General features: G+C 41.3%; 2 protein-coding genes across 3 annotated transcripts in view; both read right to left on the reverse strand.

The window, feature by feature from the left end:
- Positions 1–8,628, reverse strand: part of LOC113135653 (inactive ubiquitin carboxyl-terminal hydrolase 54-like) — a 39,156-nt gene extending 30,528 nt beyond the window's left edge. Inside the window, exon 1 of the mRNA XM_026315854.1 lies at positions 8,513–8,628. The gene's annotated coding sequence lies outside the window, so the exon portion shown is untranslated. The remainder of the gene's footprint in view (positions 1–8,512) is intronic.
- Positions 8,629–10,148: 1,520 nt separating this feature from the next.
- Positions 10,149–17,738, reverse strand: myoz1b (myozenin 1b). 2 transcript variants are annotated; one of them, XM_026315916.1, is made up of 6 exons: positions 17,620–17,738; positions 15,178–15,264; positions 12,215–12,381; positions 12,073–12,139; positions 11,782–11,968; positions 10,149–10,406 (listed from the first exon to the last, which is right to left on the reverse strand). In XM_026315916.1, exons 2-6 carry the CDS (start codon positions 15,260–15,262, stop codon positions 10,172–10,174), a joined length of 741 nt encoding a protein of 246 aa, XP_026171701.1. In that variant the 5' UTR covers positions 15,263–15,264; positions 17,620–17,738; the 3' UTR covers positions 10,149–10,171. The 2 variants fall into 2 exon arrangements, with proteins under 2 accessions (XP_026171701.1, XP_026171700.1); XM_026315915.1 differs by having other exon boundaries at positions 12,073–12,142.
- Between the last annotated feature and the right edge of the window lie 1,105 nt (positions 17,739–18,843).

Consider the following 18,843-nt stretch of genomic DNA (forward strand, 5'->3'; position numbering starts at 1 on the left):
TAATTATCAGTAATTATTGATTATTTAGTGTAATTATTTGTTGATAATTAGTATTTTAGAATAAACTTAACTGACTATAGGTAATAGCTTCATGATGTTAGCTAACTAGCCTAACCCAAAAAGGTTAATTGAGTTTCAAAGCTTTATGACACTAAAACATAAATGTAAACATCATTACTCTTTGTAGCTGCCTGGCTCCAACCACAACGTTAGCACTTAGCTAGCAACAATAGCTGAACATAGAACAGCAAACTAAGGGTACAGTATTTATTCATTTGTTTTCTGAGAAGAAGAGTGAACAGTTAACTCTCTCTTGGTGAAAGACAAACACAACACTAATTTTCATTCTTGTCTGCTTCATATTTCAGCAAACAACTACCGGCTAACATGTTAGCCATGGCAGCTGTAAAAGCTAAGGAAGTGGCTGTGTATTTGCCAGCTTGTTGAGATGCTCTTCTGCCCTCTTGTGGCCAAAAATCAATTAATTTAAACATGATTATCAGTTAATTGTATTTCATGAAACTCAGCACATGAGCAGAACACAGTTAGTCATCAGTGATATGGCACAGAGACTGTGTGGAAAAATCTGTTAAGTCATTTTATAATCAGCACTTAGGGACATTATGTAGAGCTTATGCTGGTTCAAGCATTGCTCTGCACAGCTTCTGAATGTGTGTGTCTGAGATGAAAAGCCAGTCTGTGTGTGTTTGTCAACCTACAGTATGAGTGTACACGAAGTTGCATAACACACAAAGGGCAGTAACTAACAGTAGAGCCGCAGTGCCCCCCCCCCCCCCCCCCTTCTTCCCCTATAGCTTCCCCACTTTTGGCAAAGCTCCCTCGCCTAGTTGCCAGGTTGTATTGCTGCCACAGCACCCCCTTGGCAAAAGGCCAAAGGGCGCAGGGATGCTGCGGCGAGGACGCAAGCAGCGTGGGCTGTCGCTATGGCAATGGACACATGGGACTGGGGTGGCGAGTGGGGGGGTGATGAGGAGGTGGAATGGCGGTGGGGGGACGTCGTGACAAGGATGGCAAGTGAAATGCATCAGAGAGAGTGTGGAAGAAAACATTACGATGTCTGCTCATATACTTATCATAGAGTCTGTCTATCTGTCTGTCTGTCTATATGTCTATGTGTCTATCTATCTTATCTATCTATCTATCTATCTATCTATTTATCTATCTGTCTATCTATATGTATCTGCATGAAAAAAAAAACATAAATTTGCATTTAATTTATTTATCCATATACAAACAAACCCAAAATTGCCAGAGGATTTATAAAGAGATTTGGCTGGCATGCTCCTGTGTGCCATTTTTCCTCTACAGCGCAGCATCCTGAGGTTCTGCCTCAGCATACAGTGTGTGTGTGAGTGTGTCTCCCGCTGAGCCTGTGTGGAGTGTGTGATCGTACATCCTCTCTCTCACTGCACCCTACAGCCACTCACCACCGAGATCACTCTGGCAAGCCCTCGCACAAGAACTGTGTATGTGGCCTGTATATGTGCGTATGTTTGTGTGCATGCATACATGCCTGTGTGTTTGTGTGTGTGTCCCCACGACTTCGGCTAGTTACCATGGAAATAGGCCAAGCAGCAGGCACGTGGCGGAAAAGCCGAACCATGTGATTTAACACACTGTGCTGCACTGGTTGAGAAAGCACATACAGACAGCACGCACAGACATACTCTCAAAGACACACAAACAGAGACATATTCACGCAGACACAGGCCTGGCAAGATATGATGATGTGTGTTGGTGGTAGAGAGTTCCTGGAAGCCAGAGTGAGTCAAGGCACAAGTCAATCAAACTCTCTGACCCCGTGCTGGCAGACAAAAAGAAACCAGGACCTGTGGTTGCAGCACCAACACATGGAAGACATTTACCAGATGTGACTTTGAGGTGAGGACACTGGTTATGTGTCCAGAAACAGACACAGACATTACAGTAGAACTTGTTTTGAAAGTCTCAGCAGCAGCACGTCTTTTCAGAAACAATGTCCCGGCTTCTGAGGATTAACCACAGACCTTTTTGTCAAATGTTTTCATCGAAACTACTTAGTAGTCTTTTTATCCAGGTTTTAAAAATGTGAGCACAAAAGGCTGCCACAGGTATGTCAAAATGTGGGCAAATAAAACCAAATCTATTTGCAAGGTTAGATACTTTTGAAAAAGTGGGAAAATACACTTTTTAGTAATTTTGGTGAACTGACCCTTTAACCTTTTCAACTCCACAGACATTTGGTTGGTTTGGTTGGTTCATCACTTATTGCCAGCATTATTCAAACCCACAGAACTTTATTTTAGATTTTATTTATATTTTGCTCATGATTTAAATGTGAGTTTGAATTATAAGGACATATACTCTATACATTTATTTTATATAATGGTGCAGCCCTTAAAAATTGTACACTGAATTTTGACATATAAAAATGAACAAATTAATCAATTTGTATTAACAATTACTAAAAACAACCACACTCGGTTATTTCAGGAAATTAGCATGCCCTTTATTTTAAATGTGTTTGCACTACGACCCAGTGGGACAAAGACATAAACAGTGTAGCGAAGTACTTTTACTGGTGACCTGTCCAGGGTGTACCCCTGCCTTCCAACTGAAAGAGAGCTGGGATAGGCTCCACCAGATCCCCGTGACCCTGGTTAAGGAATAAGCGGGTACAGAAAATGGATGGATGTACTTTTTGTGGAATTTCATCTTTATCTTTTACTAGAAGTAATATGTTCTATGTTCTCCAGTAGCACTTGTTACGGGAGTGTTGTGTTGTATCTATACAAGTTGCTTTTTCTCTGGCCAGTTACAGTACTTTACACGCTATTACTTTCAACAAGCAGATACAGATGGTATATGTAATGCCAAATGGTGTGGAAAAATGTTTTATCTGACTCCTAAACTACTTAAGGAAACATATTACGATTGAGACTAAATCGTATAAGTTAATGACCAGGAGTTACTGTAGGTGTGGCATAAGTTTAATACTGAACTTCAATAGAGGCCAAAGGGTGGCTCAGTATATAAATGAATATGTCAGTATGACAGCAGATTATTACGTCTGGATCAATAGAAGCCAACGAGGGCACAGCTGGCAGCACTAAGGACAGACAGCTGTTTTTATCTTTCTACTGTACTGTCACCACTGCTCTTACTACTCGTACTCCTGTAATATTCCATCTTCTGTGACTAATCTTACTGTGGCTGTTGTGACGTTTACACATAACACATATACATATACTACATTATTATTTCAACTGACTTTAAAAAACAGTCCCCTCTCAGTTTCCTTTTTCATCTATTCCCCCCAGTGATGCTGCTTTCCCTACTATGCTTACAACTTCCTTTGAGTTCTCAACTTTTCCTGGGTTCACCTGACATACTGAACTTCAGGTCTTTGCAGACATTTATCCAAGGACTTCATCTTTCAGATGCACTGATTCTTGCTCTGTCATCTACATCTCTGGGATTAATGGAAACATTTTCTATAAACATCCCAACACGTGTCTGTCATTGTGCTGCTCCATTAGAGCAACGTTCAACAGTGGCACGACATATGACACACAGTCCAAGTATTCTTTCAATTTTTCTCTCCTAATTTGTTTCACCTCTTATTTTTTACAGTCATTCCCTCTTTTTCTTCCACCACCTACCACATACACATGATACAGGTCATTTATTTCTCCTTGGGATTGGATTTAACTTGAGGCTTTGTTTCACTGTGGTGTCTTTTGTAACTGCTGGATTCCCAAAGTACCATGTATCAAATTGAAAAAGCTAAATAGAAATCACATTTCCAATTTCTCCACTATGAAATATTTTAAACTGAGAATACAAATTATTCAGTAGGTCAGGATGTGAATAGTGAGGTACCAGGTGTTTTATTGATTTATCTTGCTACCTCTTTGGTACCTAAGCTCCAAGTTGGGGACATCTGGAGTAAAATATACTGTATGACCAAAAGACACATGAACCTCACCCTTTACACCCATAGGTGATTATTGAACATCTTATTTCAAAACCATGAGCATCAGCATGTTGTTCTAACTCCCTCCCCTGCTTTGGGTTTCTGCCAGATTTGGGAACCTGGCTGCAGGGATTTGTTCCCAGCCAGCCACAAGAGCCTGAGTGAGGGTGCCCAGTGACGTTAGGCAGTAAGGCCTGGATCACAGCCATCTTGGAGGCGTTGGATGGGGTTGCGATTTGTGCAGGCCACTCACGTTCTACCACACCAAACTGAGGAAACTTTCTTTATGAATCTAATTTTGCGCAAAAGACCAGTGTCATGCTAAAAGAGGAAAGAGTAATTTTCTCAAATCTCAATGTATATTGACAACACAATCTCACCGAAAGGTCTGTTCAGTAGCTCGTTTTGATCCCATCACAGGATCTTCCTCCGCAGATAGAGTCACCAATTAATAAATGTTTAAATTTCCATGCTTCCAATGTTGGACTAGTTCAGCGTTATGGGTTAATAAAACAATCCCACCACCAGGTCCACTAGTCACCGATCTTCATCTTGGGCTTGAGAAGTCCTTAAAATGCACAGAAGAATTAAATTTTTAATGTTAAAACTGGGCAAACATTTTCTGCTGAGGCTGACAGCATGACACAGTTAAAAGCTAAAGAACAGCTACTAAATGGACCTTACAGTGGGACTGCTGTTTCCACTTAGCAATGAACTTTGAGCTCAGATTATTGTGGCATTATGTAATATTACATTTCCCTTAACTGAATCTGAGGTCCAGACTAAAAACCCACCAAAGTATTTGAAGGGGTTGTCCATGTACTTTTGGCCATACAGTTATTGGCCTGCCTAAAAGGTCACATATTTCTTAGTTTTTATCTTCAGGCCCAGTCTGGCCATTACTGACAGTGATACAAAGGATTGACATATCGCCACTCGTCATTATATTTTCTTGTTGATGAGGTTTTGTTCTGTTTTATGATCCTGTTTTATTCCCTTCAGAGTTCAGCCTCCTGAGCAAAACGTTGCTAATGAAACAGTTTTGAATGAATTTACAGTTTCTCTCTCGGCTGTGGGTTAATGTGGCTTGTTGACAGTGACACCAGTGTCAAGCAACCTGAACAAAGAGCTGATATTGTCCCTGAGGACAATAGCCTGTCTTTCACACCCTCTCCCTCCCACTCAAGCAAACATAAAGGCGAGAAGTATATTTTTATATCCCTTTAAAAGAAAGAAGTCCTGACTTTTTCTTTCACAAGCTGTGCTCGCTCTTTGTTTTTCCTTTGGCTGCACTTTCCTCTCTCCCTCCCATTCACTTCATTCCTGCTCTCTGTCTCTCACTTTCTTCCACTGACCTCTATTTTCCATTCTCATTCACTTTCTTCACCTCTTCCCTCATTCATCTCTGTCTCCTTCCTTTCCATTTCCAAAAAACTTCACATTCATGTGTGCTCACACACACACTCACACACAGACACACAGACACACACACACACAAAGTGGTTTCCCTGTAACTGGGTTATGTGTAACTTCAAATAGCCCTAGTCGACAATAGGGAGAGCCCAGAGTTCATCCTCCCCTATATGCTTCTCTTCCTCCCCCTTTCTTTCACTTTGAATCTAAAGAGAAGTTATACATGCTATAAGTATGTTTGTCTGTGAGCATAGAGTAGCTGCACATGCAGCTGCATGTGTGAGCATATGACCGAGACTGAGATCTTTTTTTTTTTTTTTTGCAGGCTACAAGGTCATTTCCCTATTCAGACTCTGTAACATACAGTACACATGTGAGAACACATGCATGCACTCAAACACACATTCGTTATAAACTCACTCAAGCCTATTATCACCATGGCACATGTGCACATCCAATCCTGTTAGTAGTAAATATAAAGCGGGCTGAATATTTTACCTAATATTTAGGCTGTTACATAACCATCCTTATTTTCAATCCATGCTTGAAATTATGTGAGGCTTTTACAGTTTAAGAGGAAGAGGAGGAGAAACATAGTTTTGGGGTGATGAGGTGAAAGATAAAAGAGCAGAAGAGGGCACTCAGAGAGGAGAAAGACAAAAGGAAAGAAATAGAAAGGGGACAAAAGAAATAGGAGAAAATAGAGGATAGGAACAGAGAGGAGCAAAAACAAGAGGAGAACAGGGCAGGGGGAAGAGGGAATAGTGAAAAGGTAAGATATGAGGAGTTGCAAGGAAACCAAATGAGAGGAAAGAGAAAAGGAAAGGAGGATAAGGGATTAGAGGAGAGGAAAAAGATAAGGAGAAGAATGAGGATAGAGTGGCAATCAGACAGAAGAAAGGGGGAAAGAAAAGAAAATGGGGAAACAAGAAGAGAGGAAGAAAAGGAACAAAGACTGGAGAAGAACAGGGCAGTGAGGAGAAGGAGGAGAGGAATAATGGGGACTTGTCAAAGAGGAACTGTTATGGAAAAAAGAAAGAGTGGATGGTAAAGGTCAAAGGAGACATACAGCATGAGCATGCCTTTCTTTTCCTCTCCCCCTTCTCCATCTTCTGCAATGACTTAATCTGCTCTTCCCTATACAGCAACCCTCTTACAATCCCATACACGTGAATGCAACCTGACCAGTGGAGCAGGAACGCTTTGACTGAAATGGCAACAAAAGATGAAGCCCCTGGGAAGGTGAGACACAAACCGAGATCAGCCACACATGACCTCGCCTAGAACAAAATACTCAAGAGGGTTTAAACCAATTAAAGAGCAGAATTTAAGTGAAGACTTGATTTATGTTCTAAATTGATGGTTTGTCAAATACACGACCTACCTCAATAAAACCTGATGAACTCTTGCCAACTCTCTGCCGATGATTTGCTAAGTCTCTGGTGGCTGTTTGGGTTCTTGAGTTATTATATTCAACAAATAACTAATCTAAAAATAGATTCAAGAATCATGAGCATGATTTCATCCTCAGCTCTGAGGATGTCCTTGTCACATGTGAGTTTTTCTGCCAACACATAAACTTTATTAGTTTGAGTATTTCAGTAATCCTGGGCCAAACACCCTCAAGTAAAATCGCTTTGAGAGGGAAGAGGAAAGTCGGGCTTTTCAGGCAGTTTATTCAACTGGATTGAGGCTGAGGACAAAACATTTTAAAGATAAATGTAAAACAAGTTAGACTTTCAGGTCATCTCTAGTATAAAACAACTCCAGACAAGAAAACAGCCTTAAAGCTGCAGTGACAGGTCATAAAATACGGAACCAGCAGTGTATGGAAGGATGTATCATATTATACAAAATGCAAAATGTGCTTTGAGCTGGTGTTTTTAAGCTCTAACAGGATTAGTGAGCACTGACCATGCAGCCGATAAACACACACATACACATGGTAAGTCCAACTTAAATGTCAAGGCGACATTTCAGGTCAGTTTGGAGGGTGGAGGTGTGCTGCTGTAGCTCAGTGCGTCCTCATGGGCATCTGCTTTGTATTTAGCATATTGTAGGGACATGAACCTGTTAACCAGGCGCGCCTTTACCTCCCGTATAGAGAGGTTAAAACATATTTTGGGGTTAAGACTTGGTTGGGGTGAAGGTTAGACTCTGAACAAGAGTTTAGGCTGGTTAAGTTTATTATACACCTTCAGGAGTCAATGTAAATTAATGCAACACTCAGCTCGCTCCTGCTTAATAGTGTCGGGAATGTCTGCTTCTCTATTTCCCCTTTATTTCTCAGCATTCACGTGTGTGCGAGCGTGTGAGGCGCGCAGCAGAGGGCTGTGTCACCGTCGCTTTACTGTACGACTGGCAGTGATGCGGGCCCGGTAAGGGGCCAAAGTCATAAATCACGCAGATTGAAACCGCAGCGTTAAATCAATAGTGGCCCCCGGGAGAGATAAGAGCAGAGCGTGAATCCGCCTCGGTAAAACACTGCGGTCTCTCCAACATCTATCAACAAGTCCTCACGGCGTACGGCTCTTCAAACACCGCACAGCGCAAACCCGCAAAAAGCTACAGGACAAGCGCAGCAGAGTGTCCGGATGGGACGGCCGGAACAATAATAACACCTGTAACTGAAAACGAGCCCGGACTCTGATGCGAACAGGGTGAAGTTGTGGAGAGGGACTCTGATCTACGTTTAAGAGACCACTAACCGCACATCACGAGGGAGAGAGACTGCGTAGAGGGGAATTACCGAGAGCCAAGAGCCAAGAGCCAAGACCACCTGATAAAATAATAAACCCGACAAGACGCAGAGCAACAGAAGGAGAGCGCAGCACGAGGAATCAACACCGCTCGTGCTGCCGAGAGTAAAGATGATGATGGTGAAGGATATGATGAAGATGGAGAAGATGACAGCCATCCTCGGAGACTGTCACATCTGGAGAGGTGACATCTGGCCGACACGCTGACTGCCCCCCTACTCCATGACCACACACAGAAAGATAGAGACACTCCACACACACACACCTACTGATGTTGTCTTCTGTGCAGCCACATGCGCGTCCCCCGGTCCCCCCTCCAGCAGTGATGGAGCTCATATAGTGCGTAAAGTGCAGCTTTACTCACCCCAGGCGTTGTCGCCGCCAGTCTCCGTCCGATCGCGTGTCCTACCGTGTGATTTAACGGGAGAGAAGGCGAGCCGTGAGCGCTTTCGGCCCCCACCGGCGCCATCCAGCGCTGCGGTCGCGGTACGCCGCTCTCGCGATACCGTGCCATCTTCCAGCTCTCCGTTTGTGTGTGTGTGACGTTGCCGGTGTGATCAAGCGGTTTGTTCAGCCCGATGCCGCCGCCTCCTGGGCACGAGGCGAAAGGAGGAGGGCGATGACGTCATCCAGTGGCCTTACCTGTTGGAACACACACACACACACACACACAAACACCTACACTGTCACATGTAACCTGCAGTCCGCAACAAGCAGACACATTAAACACAATTAATCAAGAACTAGCGTATTTCAGTGCACCTTTAATATCAAGTGGGTTAATCAGTGGCATCTAGAATATGCAGATTAATGAATGAATACCCATAATCTTCCAATATATAATAATATAACACTCACAGGGTTCTTTTGTTTATTTATTTTACTAAAGTTTAAACTATAACATCATGATTATACCTGCACAGATTCTACTTATGTAGTTTTAGTAAAGTTTTCAAGAATTTACCTGTAACAGAGATCTGAATACCAGCAGTGCATGCAGGGGCCATCTGTTTCAATTGCTGATATTGGAGACCTGCCAGCACCAGTTCACAGCTACAGCCTGAAGGCACTGACTATTCATAGAACAGGTGAGAGATCATGGGGACACAATTTAGTTTGGCAGTGAAGGTGCGTAAAAGGTGAAAAAAGGATTATATTCAACTCTCTAAATGTATGTAATTAGGTTTTTCAGCTTTGCAGTTAGATGTTACACTTACCCAGTTTATTTAGAGTGATGCTTATTTACCTCCACCCTCCCCCTTTGGTGGTTGTAGGCAGCTGCTTAGTTAATTCTTGACTTTGGAAAAAATAGTAGACTAAATAAGCAGCTTTCTCTGGAGCTTTCAGACACATCTTATGGTTTCTATGGTTACTTTTTGCTCTCATATGAAGCTTTGGTCTGCAGGTGGTTGCATATAAGAGGGATATTCTAACTTTTGTTTAAGGTTAGTAGTTCACAAATATATCTACTGAAGAATGGTTGAAATTTCCACAAGCTAGTCACTGGACCTTGAGCTGAGAGTATTTTGTCCAAAAGAAGTACATTCTTTGTATCAGACATTGTCTTTTGGCGTAACATTTCTTCTGCAGCACATAAAGTGTTACCATGACAAGAGGACATACATTCTGTAAAGGGGAACTTTATTGCATAAACACATTTTTAGGAGTGCAGAGTGCTTATCTATTCATATTCACACAGGTCTCACATTAGCTCACAGGATGAACAATTATATATTCAGATTCACTTAGAGTTGGGGTGAAAAGGTAAGAAAACATGCAGGAGACCACAGGAGATACTTTGTCCTTTTCCATTTACCAAGTGGTTTTGAAAATATTTTGTGTTTGTGTAAATTACATTTCGACATGTGGAAGATTCAACAGTTTTATCACTGCTTATGTTGTCAGTGTATATGGTGTAAATTCTGATCAGCTGTAGGGGGTTATTTTTCATATGTACAGTATTTGTGTGTGTGTGTGATTCAGGCTACGTGTACTATACGCTTGCTTGTGTCTGCATGCATGTTCACAGATCATCTGTTTCTCCATCAAAGGGGATGTTGTCCACTTCCAAGTGAATATGTGAGTTGTCCTCACCACCAACCCAGCCGATAGGCGTGCGGTTGAATGAGGGGCGTGAGCGGATGTCGGTCTGCAGGGTGGGCAGAGTCTCTGGCTCTTCGGTGGCCACGTTGAGCTCAGGGAGCTCGAAGGTCATCAGCTTGGATGCCTTGTCGTAGCCACCGTAGGGCAGCGCTGTCCTGGGAAAAAAAGAGGAAGAAGAAACAAGGTAACACTGATACGATCATCTCTGGTACTGTGCAATGTAGCTTTCTGATTTTTCTATGAAAACATCAACACAATTTCATTATCTACCAATTGCCAGAAAATTAAATCTAATATATTCTTCAAATTTCCCATGTTCAGCATTGCTGGCTATATGAACAGGCCTCCCAGATAAAACCTAGGGATGTGACAGTTAACGTTTCTTGTTAACACAAATCAACCACAAGTAGACACAAAATAACTACAGAACTACCGCAAAGAGACACTAAAAAAGAGTGAAAGAGACATAAAACAACCATGAGACACTCAGTGACCATAAAGAGACACAAAATGACCACAAAGAGACACAAAATAACCACAAAGAGGCTCAAATTGAGCACAAAGAGACACAAAAAGACCACAGAGAAATGAAAAATGACTCTGAAGAGATGCTAAACAACTACAATGAGACAAGAAATGACTACAAACAATATCTTTGAGGTTTTTTTCTCGTTCAGTCGCAAAAAATCAGTGATGTCTCATTCAGTCTTGATGTTTGCTCCTATGTAAGAGTGGTTGGGGGGGCTTCTAAATATTAGTGGCTAGGGGCCTGTTGTCTCATAATCCATCTATGGCTGGTTGTATTATTGCTTATTTAGACCCATTAGTAATAACCAAGGATACAGCTGCTCTTACCAGGATCTGTAACAACCATTAACAGTATTACAACAGACAAAGATCTAGGGTTCAAATGGGATTAAGATAATTACATCAGGGGTAAAATGTTGCGTCAGTAGTAAGTGCATCAGTATACTTCTAAATGTCAGCAATGTGGTACAGTATGTATATTCACATCTGAGGAATGCCATGGAAACGCAGCTGTGAAGAAAGTCTCTTTTTGCTGCTGATGAAATAGCAAACTGCTGGTTGTCATAGCAACGTTTTTATCAGAACATCTGCGGCTGATGCTGCAGTTCTAACACTATAACTACATTTTTTATTTAACAATAGTTATAGGTATAATATCCCTGTCATGCTCTATCCATCCTCTAATGTTTTTAGCTATTCTGAACAACCACACTCAGAGATGAGCTGAACAACTTCCCATCATAAAGGGGAGACATGATCTAGTTTAACTATTGGAATAACACTACACATGTTCAGAGAGGTGTTTATAGCTTGTGCTTGGTAGTACATGCTGTTGGTAAAGAGCTTGAGAGACAAATATAAACCCTGCCTATTTTTTCACTTCTCCACACTGAGCCAGCAAAAAGCAAGCATGATTGTCAACCTGTCCTTTTCAAAAAGTTACAGAAATGTCATCTTCAGACGTTTCCCTACAAGGAAACATTCAAACATTTTTCTGCTTACTTGTTGAAGCTCTTGTACTGAGGCAGTTCTGGGTGGGTCTGGATGGGCCCTGGCATGTAGGCCTTCATGGTGGCTGTCAGCTCCTCATTACCCTTCATGGCCCGTTCCCATGGTGATACATAGGTGCGCACATATTCCTTCCTCCTCTTCTCCTTCTCCACCTCCTCATTCACGGTCTCCTCCACCACTGAGACACAGGGACAGGGAGGAAAGATGAGGAGACCAGAACCATTAAGTGCAAAATCGTAAAAGAAAAAAAGAAAATCCAAAAAGTACATTTGGGGACCCTACCTTCTTCCTTTGGCATCTCAGGCTTTGGTGGTATAGGAGGAGGGGACATGAGCAGGTTCTGGAGGTTCTGCTGGAAGAGAAAAAAGGAAGATATAGTCTGATATGTGAATACACACTTTTATTTTGTCTTCTTCACTCTCACCAGGTTCGCGTTGGTTACAATGAACTTGTCGACTCTCTGCTGCCTCATCCTGAACATCTTGGAGCCCTTGTTCTTGAGCAGGGAGAGCTCCTCCAGCATCACATCCTTTGGTGTCTTGATCTTGGTGCCGAGGTCGAGTTCTGTGGCCTCTGGGTCTGACTCATCCTCTGACAGGAAAGATGAAGAGGAGGACATAATGAAGAGACCAGAACAGCAGGTGAGTTTATGAAAAGAAAGAAAATTATCAGGCTTTAACTATGTGATGAGAAAAATGCAATGCTACAGGGTCATACACTCTAATAAATGATGAATTGATATTTGAATGTTATGTGCAATTAGACCATCAAGCCACACAAACAATATTGCAATATGCTCCTATGCTCAACTACAGGTTCCTTTAAAAATTGTAAAAACAGTGAGAATTTTAGCATTTTCTCATTATCTATTGCACATAATAAAAAAAATAAAACCTGCCTCATGTATACAAAGATAATCTATTACTTTGCAGACTAATATTTTCTATCTTTTTTTATTTAAGCAACAGATTGTGCAGAGAGGATTGCCTACCCTTGGTATAAATACGTTCTCTGGGCTTTCTTTGGTCAGCCAAAACCTTCTGGCATCACGAAGTGGATTTACATTTTACTATATGCATTATATTGAAGGATGTCTATTTATTCTTTTGTTCCAAACCATACTTGTGATGAATTACAGTTGAAACCTCTTGTGTTTTGTCAGAGGATGTACATATGAAACCTGGGGGGGTAGTGAGGTTTACTAGGCCAAAGCATTATGGAAGAAAAGGCCACTGGGGAATGTCAGAGCAGGATTTCTGGTAGAACTGTTTATGGAGGGAAATCCTTATAACACACTCCCTTTCCTGCTCTCTCTTTGCTTTCAGTGATGGAGAGATCTCATGGATTTTACTGCTCCACAGAGCTTCTCATAAAACACTCTTCTCATCCACCACATACACTCTGATATCACTCATAACACCTGGAGTCCAGCCATAAACCAACACACACACACACGCTTGCACGAACACATCTATAAAGTGGGGAGTTGGCATTGCAATGCTATGGAGAGCTGTTAGTGGTACCTCATAAATCAGACATGTGCAAGTGGGTGTGTTATGTGTGTCGTGTGTGTGTGTGTGTGTGTGTGTGTGTGTGTGTGTGTGTGTGTGTGTGTGTGTGTGTGTGTGTGTGTGCGTGTGTGTAGAGCGAACTCTCCCCATGGGGATATTGATTAGAGTGTTAATGCGGAACAATGTGAAACTGGAGCTGGCTGCTGACTGGGAGGAAATTGGACAGACTGACAGAAGCACCGGATGGATAGACAGACAGTATAAAGCTGAACAGATGCATGGGACAAAGTCAGAAACAGTCAGAACGACACAGCAGCAGGGATGATGGCTAGATGAGTAGGCATTAACTGCAGCAAAATAAGGGATAAACAGGGATAAGCTCCTGAATTACTAACTGAAAACAAACTGGTGGAAAGATACAGATGTGGCTGCAGATGTGACAGCAGAAGGACAGGTAGAGAAAAGAGTAAAGGACACAAAGGAGGAAAGATGTCAACTGATGGTTGAACGACAGACAAGCATGTGCAGACACTGAGCAGATACATGCTTAGATTCAGAGAGAATATATAGATGTTCTGTTTAAAATTACATATGAGTTTTGATAGAAAAGCACAACATAGAGCATTTAAACAAGACTTGAAGTTCACCTATGCCATTCTGTAGCAGCTCTCTGAGTCTGTTTGAGCTAAATGCTGCACAATCAGAATGCTAACAAACATGGAGTAAAAGATGCACTGTTTTCATCTGAAATGTAATGGAAAAGAAGAAAATATTTAAGGGAAGCGTCTTTAAAAATGCATAGTTGAGTAAATGTACAAAGTTATTACAAACTGATTATCCCTTTAATGGCATCTCTTTTAATCAAACTAATCTAGATTGATAGATTTTATTCACATTTCCATAAAATTCAGTCTGACACGTCTGGTATTTTTGGAAACGATGGAATCTCCACTAAAATTAAAAATAACATTCTGTGAGTTTGAACAATGTTCAGCTGCACAGCGAGAGTTTGAACAGATGGACCCACTGGTGGGCCTGGCAGAGAGAAATGCAGTAGGGTGGTGGGTATTTTCTTATAAGTAAAGACTCTGGCACAGAGGGAGTTATTTTCGAAAATAAATAAATAAATAAATGAAGAATCTGGTGTTTAGCACAAGAACCCACAGCCAGTGTAGCTAAATAAAGATTTAAGTAATACAAATAGATAAACAATAGAAAATAAAAAAATCAATACGAAATGAATTCGCACATCAGAGCACTAAAACAAACTGTAAGATAATTACTTCTTTTCTGAAATAGTTTGTTCAGTTAACTATATAAATTCATTGTTGCAGTTGTGGCTTAAACAGCACAATATAAAGTATTTGCTGCATTGATTGTAGTTCTGTCACAACTTAACTTAAACACAGCACAAACAAACACAATAGGAGCAGAATCACCATCTCGCTGCCTCTGACGGTGACAGATTTATAGTTGTTCTGCCGTCTAACAATGGTCCACATCCTTCCAAGAGATTCCACATGCATGTTAGATATTTTATTACTGCTGGTAACAAATGTATTTTTATGTAATTGCATCACATGCAACACTTTACACCCATACACTTCTATTTACACGCACAGTCTGGGTGGACAGCAGACACCAGAGACAGAAACCTATAAATTGATCTGATATTTACTGGGATGAATAATATGATCACTTGGGGAAGCTCTTCAAGGAATGAGGATGTGAATGACCCACAAAGTCTTTTGTTTTCATGCTGTATGTGAATACGTGCTCTCTGTTTAATGTTTGTGTGTGTGTGTCTGTGTGTGTGTGTGTGTGTGTGTGTGTGTGTGTGTGTGTGTGAGTGTGTGAGTGTGTGTGTGTGTTTTACCATTCTGGCTAAGGTTGGACAGATCAGTGATGATCTTGTTGGCCTTCTTCCTCTTATTAGAATGGACAGGAGCTGTGAAAGGCATGGCTGAAGGACAGAATAGAGAAATGGTGTCATTCTACCCTTCATACTAGAACTGAAGGGAAATACATTGGTAAAATCTGAAAAAGACAAGAACAAAAATGATCCTAACTCAAGATCCACTTCATGGCTTTTTGCAGTGCTTAAAAGCCAATCTCATGATCCTTATCAGCAGATGGTGTTTCCTATCTTTGACTTGGATATAGTTTGCCAAGCTACTACTTGCAAGATCAAAAATTCACTTTCCTGCTTCATCAAAGCTGGAAATGCTTTAATAACTTTTATTTATTAGCTGTTTTAACAATGGTTTTTAGAGCTTTTGTGACACATATGATTTGTATCCTGCCAGTGGAAGTGTCCCATCAGAAAAGGCTGCTCTGAGGGCAGGTACATACAACACATCCTGTTGTTTAATGCAGAGGTGGGTTTACAGCTTGTTGCACTGCCCCTAAGTGGCCAAAAATAGATGAATGCCAGTTAGAAACAGCAGCTGTAGACATAATAAATCAGTAGAAAACTAGTAATATTTCACTAGTGATTCCATGTGGTTAATGTTCTGAAATCCAGAGGGGATTAATAGAAGCCTTCACTGTAAGGCCTTTTAAAGTCCTGTGGTACAATAAGCAGCAACAACAACAAAAAACAAAAAACAGCCTGTACCAAATTTTCAGTATAGAATAGACAAGGCTAACTGTATTTGGAACATAAATGGCATCATTAGCTGGATTTATAGCACACATTGCAAACAATCTTATTATTATCATCATTACATAAATGCTTTTACGTTTTTACTGCACTTCCTATTTATTTCAATTGAATTATCTTTGTTTTAAGTTTTTAACACTTTGTTCAGTACTTGTCTTTAGATTTGCTCTATCAGTAAACTGACTTGACCTAAATTGATCTCACACTCCAAAAGCTCTTTAATCAGATGTTAGGAATTATTGCCCATATGTTAAATTGTGTTTGGTCTGTCGGGTGTCTAGCACAGAGCGCAGCAGAATTAGCAACGCGACACTGACACGCCGTGAAATGTGATACAAGAAAAATGTTCAACTTCTTCATAATATTTTTAGAAGAAGTTATAAATTGATTTCCAACATATACGCTATTTGTTAATGACAAAATTGTACATGAGGTCCCAAATGCCAGCGAGCTCCAGCAGTACCTCACTGGGCTCCCTAATTAAGTTAAGCACACTTTTAGCGTAGTATAAAGCCCCCGCGTGCCCTCAAGGACACTAATTCCCAGTGGCAGCTCATGTCTCTCTTGACTAACCACTCAGATGGGGGCTGGCAGTATGTTGCTGTCTATTGCACAGGCTGAAAGCAATTATGTAAGGCTGGAGGTGAGTCCCTGTACAAGAGAAAAAGCTGGAGGACCCATCTACAGGGAGACAGTTAATGTAATTGCTTTTCATCCACTGTAATTGAGGCTCATTTCCTAGCCAGGGATTCAGTTCTGTGCAAGCTATTTTTATGAACCTATGTTCAATAGCACTATGTCCCTATGTTCGTGAGTGGAGCTGTCATCAGCATGAGACATACATACAAATGCACACACACACACACACACACACATACACACACACAGACACGTGCTTACAGATTTGCACTCAAATAGCTTTCCTTTTGTGATTATCATGAATCAGTGGCTATTGCATTAAAATCTGGAGATTAGAGATGTTTTTGGATCCTCTGAGAAAAATGGAGGCAAACTGCTGTGCTCATAGGAGCTGTGTGGCAAGGCCCTGGGTCCTGTTACTGCTTCTATGAGAGAAGAGGTGCTCCTGTCCCTCACAACCACCCAGTTTTAGCTCCAGATAAATCTTGAGGGGACAGCTGGGGAGGAAGGCCATCAGTCAGCACATTCCCACATACACACATACATCCATCCTAGCAGACTAAAAACTCCACTGCAGAAGGCCACATTCCTCACCTGCCATGGTGTTAGGTAAGAAGTGGTGAAAGACGAGGAAAGTTGTTCACTAGCTGGTTCTCATGATATAGATTTGTTTCAACTGTTATTTAACATCTATTTAACAAATTTCTCGAGATATTGTCAATCAGCAATGTAATTATAAAATGAAATATAATGGGGTGTCAATTTAGAGACTTTTTAAACAACTCAACACTCCGTTCTGCAATATACTGTTCGGTATTTGCTTTTGGTTCCACAGGTCACATACAGGGGCCACTCCTGCAGTGAATCATTTTCAGTATAAGTGCCTCCTTTCACTTGAAGGTGATCCAGAATTATTTGACAGTGCCCAATAATCCACAAACACTCAATGCACGTGTGACAGAGACGTCTTTGGTTTTATTAATGCTGTCACACACTTTAAGCTCATGGATGGCTTACCTAAGACCCAGGTATCCACGGAAAGACACAATCCCAGAATAGATGCGTGCCAGAGGAAGATCAATATAGATTCCCAGGTAGATTTGTGTTCCTCAGTTTGTATTGTACTGCCTGCCCTCCTCTTCGCCCCGGAGAGAGTGAAACCCTATAAGCAGGGCTGGTCCAGTGCTTTGGAGAGGGCCTGGGGGCTTGAAACGAGGGGTGCGGTGGGGGGGGGGTGAAATGAGTAGGTGGTAAAGAGGGATATGGGAGTGGTGTCTTGAGCTCCGAAGTTTGTTGTCTATGAACTTTATCAGCAAAAACTCAACGTGAAACTGACTTTTTGTTTTTGTTTTGATTTTTCATTTTCACAATAACGGGAGTTTAAAAATGAATAATTATGGTAATTGTTGTACTCAAGATTTACGATGTGTTTGTTGATAATGATAGCTCAATACACAACAAAAATGTCACTAATCAATCAAATCTGGGAAGGTTTCAGTGAAGCAGACAGCTGTGGGCTTACAATAACCTTACAACCACCAAATGACACAGACAAGACCAATACAAACTTGACTTAGGTTTTACTTAAGTGGAATCATGTCACTAACCTTTCTGACACAGGCCATGGTCATCAACTATAATGTGAATGGTTATAAAATAACACAAGGAACAATTTAATAATATCTTCATGTGCTCTTTCCCTATTAAGGAAAACAAACCCAAACTTCGGTGCACACATGATGCTTGTATCACCAACACACAGAGCACTGGGCAGTTCTAAACCTATTTCCTGAAAGTCATGCAGTGAAAATCATGGCCTAATGACTGTAATGAATTCATACAACATGTAAACCCCAGAATCACTTGTCCCACCCCTTCTGGTTGCAGGGAATCAGGGCCTTTTGCAAAGCATGGCAAACAGCACAAGACAATAGAAGATCCAGTATTTTTCCAAGAGTCACAGTCTCTCTGTCACTCAGTGTGCCTCGGAGTATTTTTGCTTTTGATTATGTGTTTTCCTCCCCCTCTCACAGTTTCTTTGGACATCCTCCTGCGCCTGGCAAATCTTAGGATAGGATTAGCAACATCATGTCTGGCAGCAGTTATACCTGTATCACCCAATCAGTCACTTCCTCATCAGTTGTTGGCTTCATTTTGCCAGTAGTTTGTGTAAGTCACCAACAAAGTTTGTTGTTTGTTAACTTTTCTGCACAGTGTTGGCCAAAACTATAAAGGCTTCAC

The sequence above is a fragment of the Mastacembelus armatus genome, chromosome 19 (assembly GCF_900324485.2).
Source record: "Mastacembelus armatus chromosome 19, fMasArm1.2, whole genome shotgun sequence".
NCBI lineage: Eukaryota > Metazoa > Chordata > Actinopteri > Synbranchiformes > Mastacembelidae > Mastacembelus > Mastacembelus armatus.

What these genes read in the sequence shown, in the direction of transcription:
- myoz1b (XM_026315915.1), bottom strand. Translation starts at nt 15,262, where the DNA reads ATGCCTTTCACAGCTCCTGTCCATTCTAATAAGAGGAAGAAGGCCAAC. An exon ending in GTCCAACCTTAGCCAGAATG is followed by an intron (nt 12,382 to 15,177) that starts GTAAAACACACA and finishes CTTTCCTGTCAG; the next exon opens with AGGATGAGTCAGACCCAGAG. An exon ending in TGAGATGCCAAAGGAAGAAG is followed by an intron (nt 11,969 to 12,072) that starts GTAGGGTCCCCA and finishes CCTGTGTCTCAG; the next exon opens with TGGTGGAGGAGACCGTGAAT.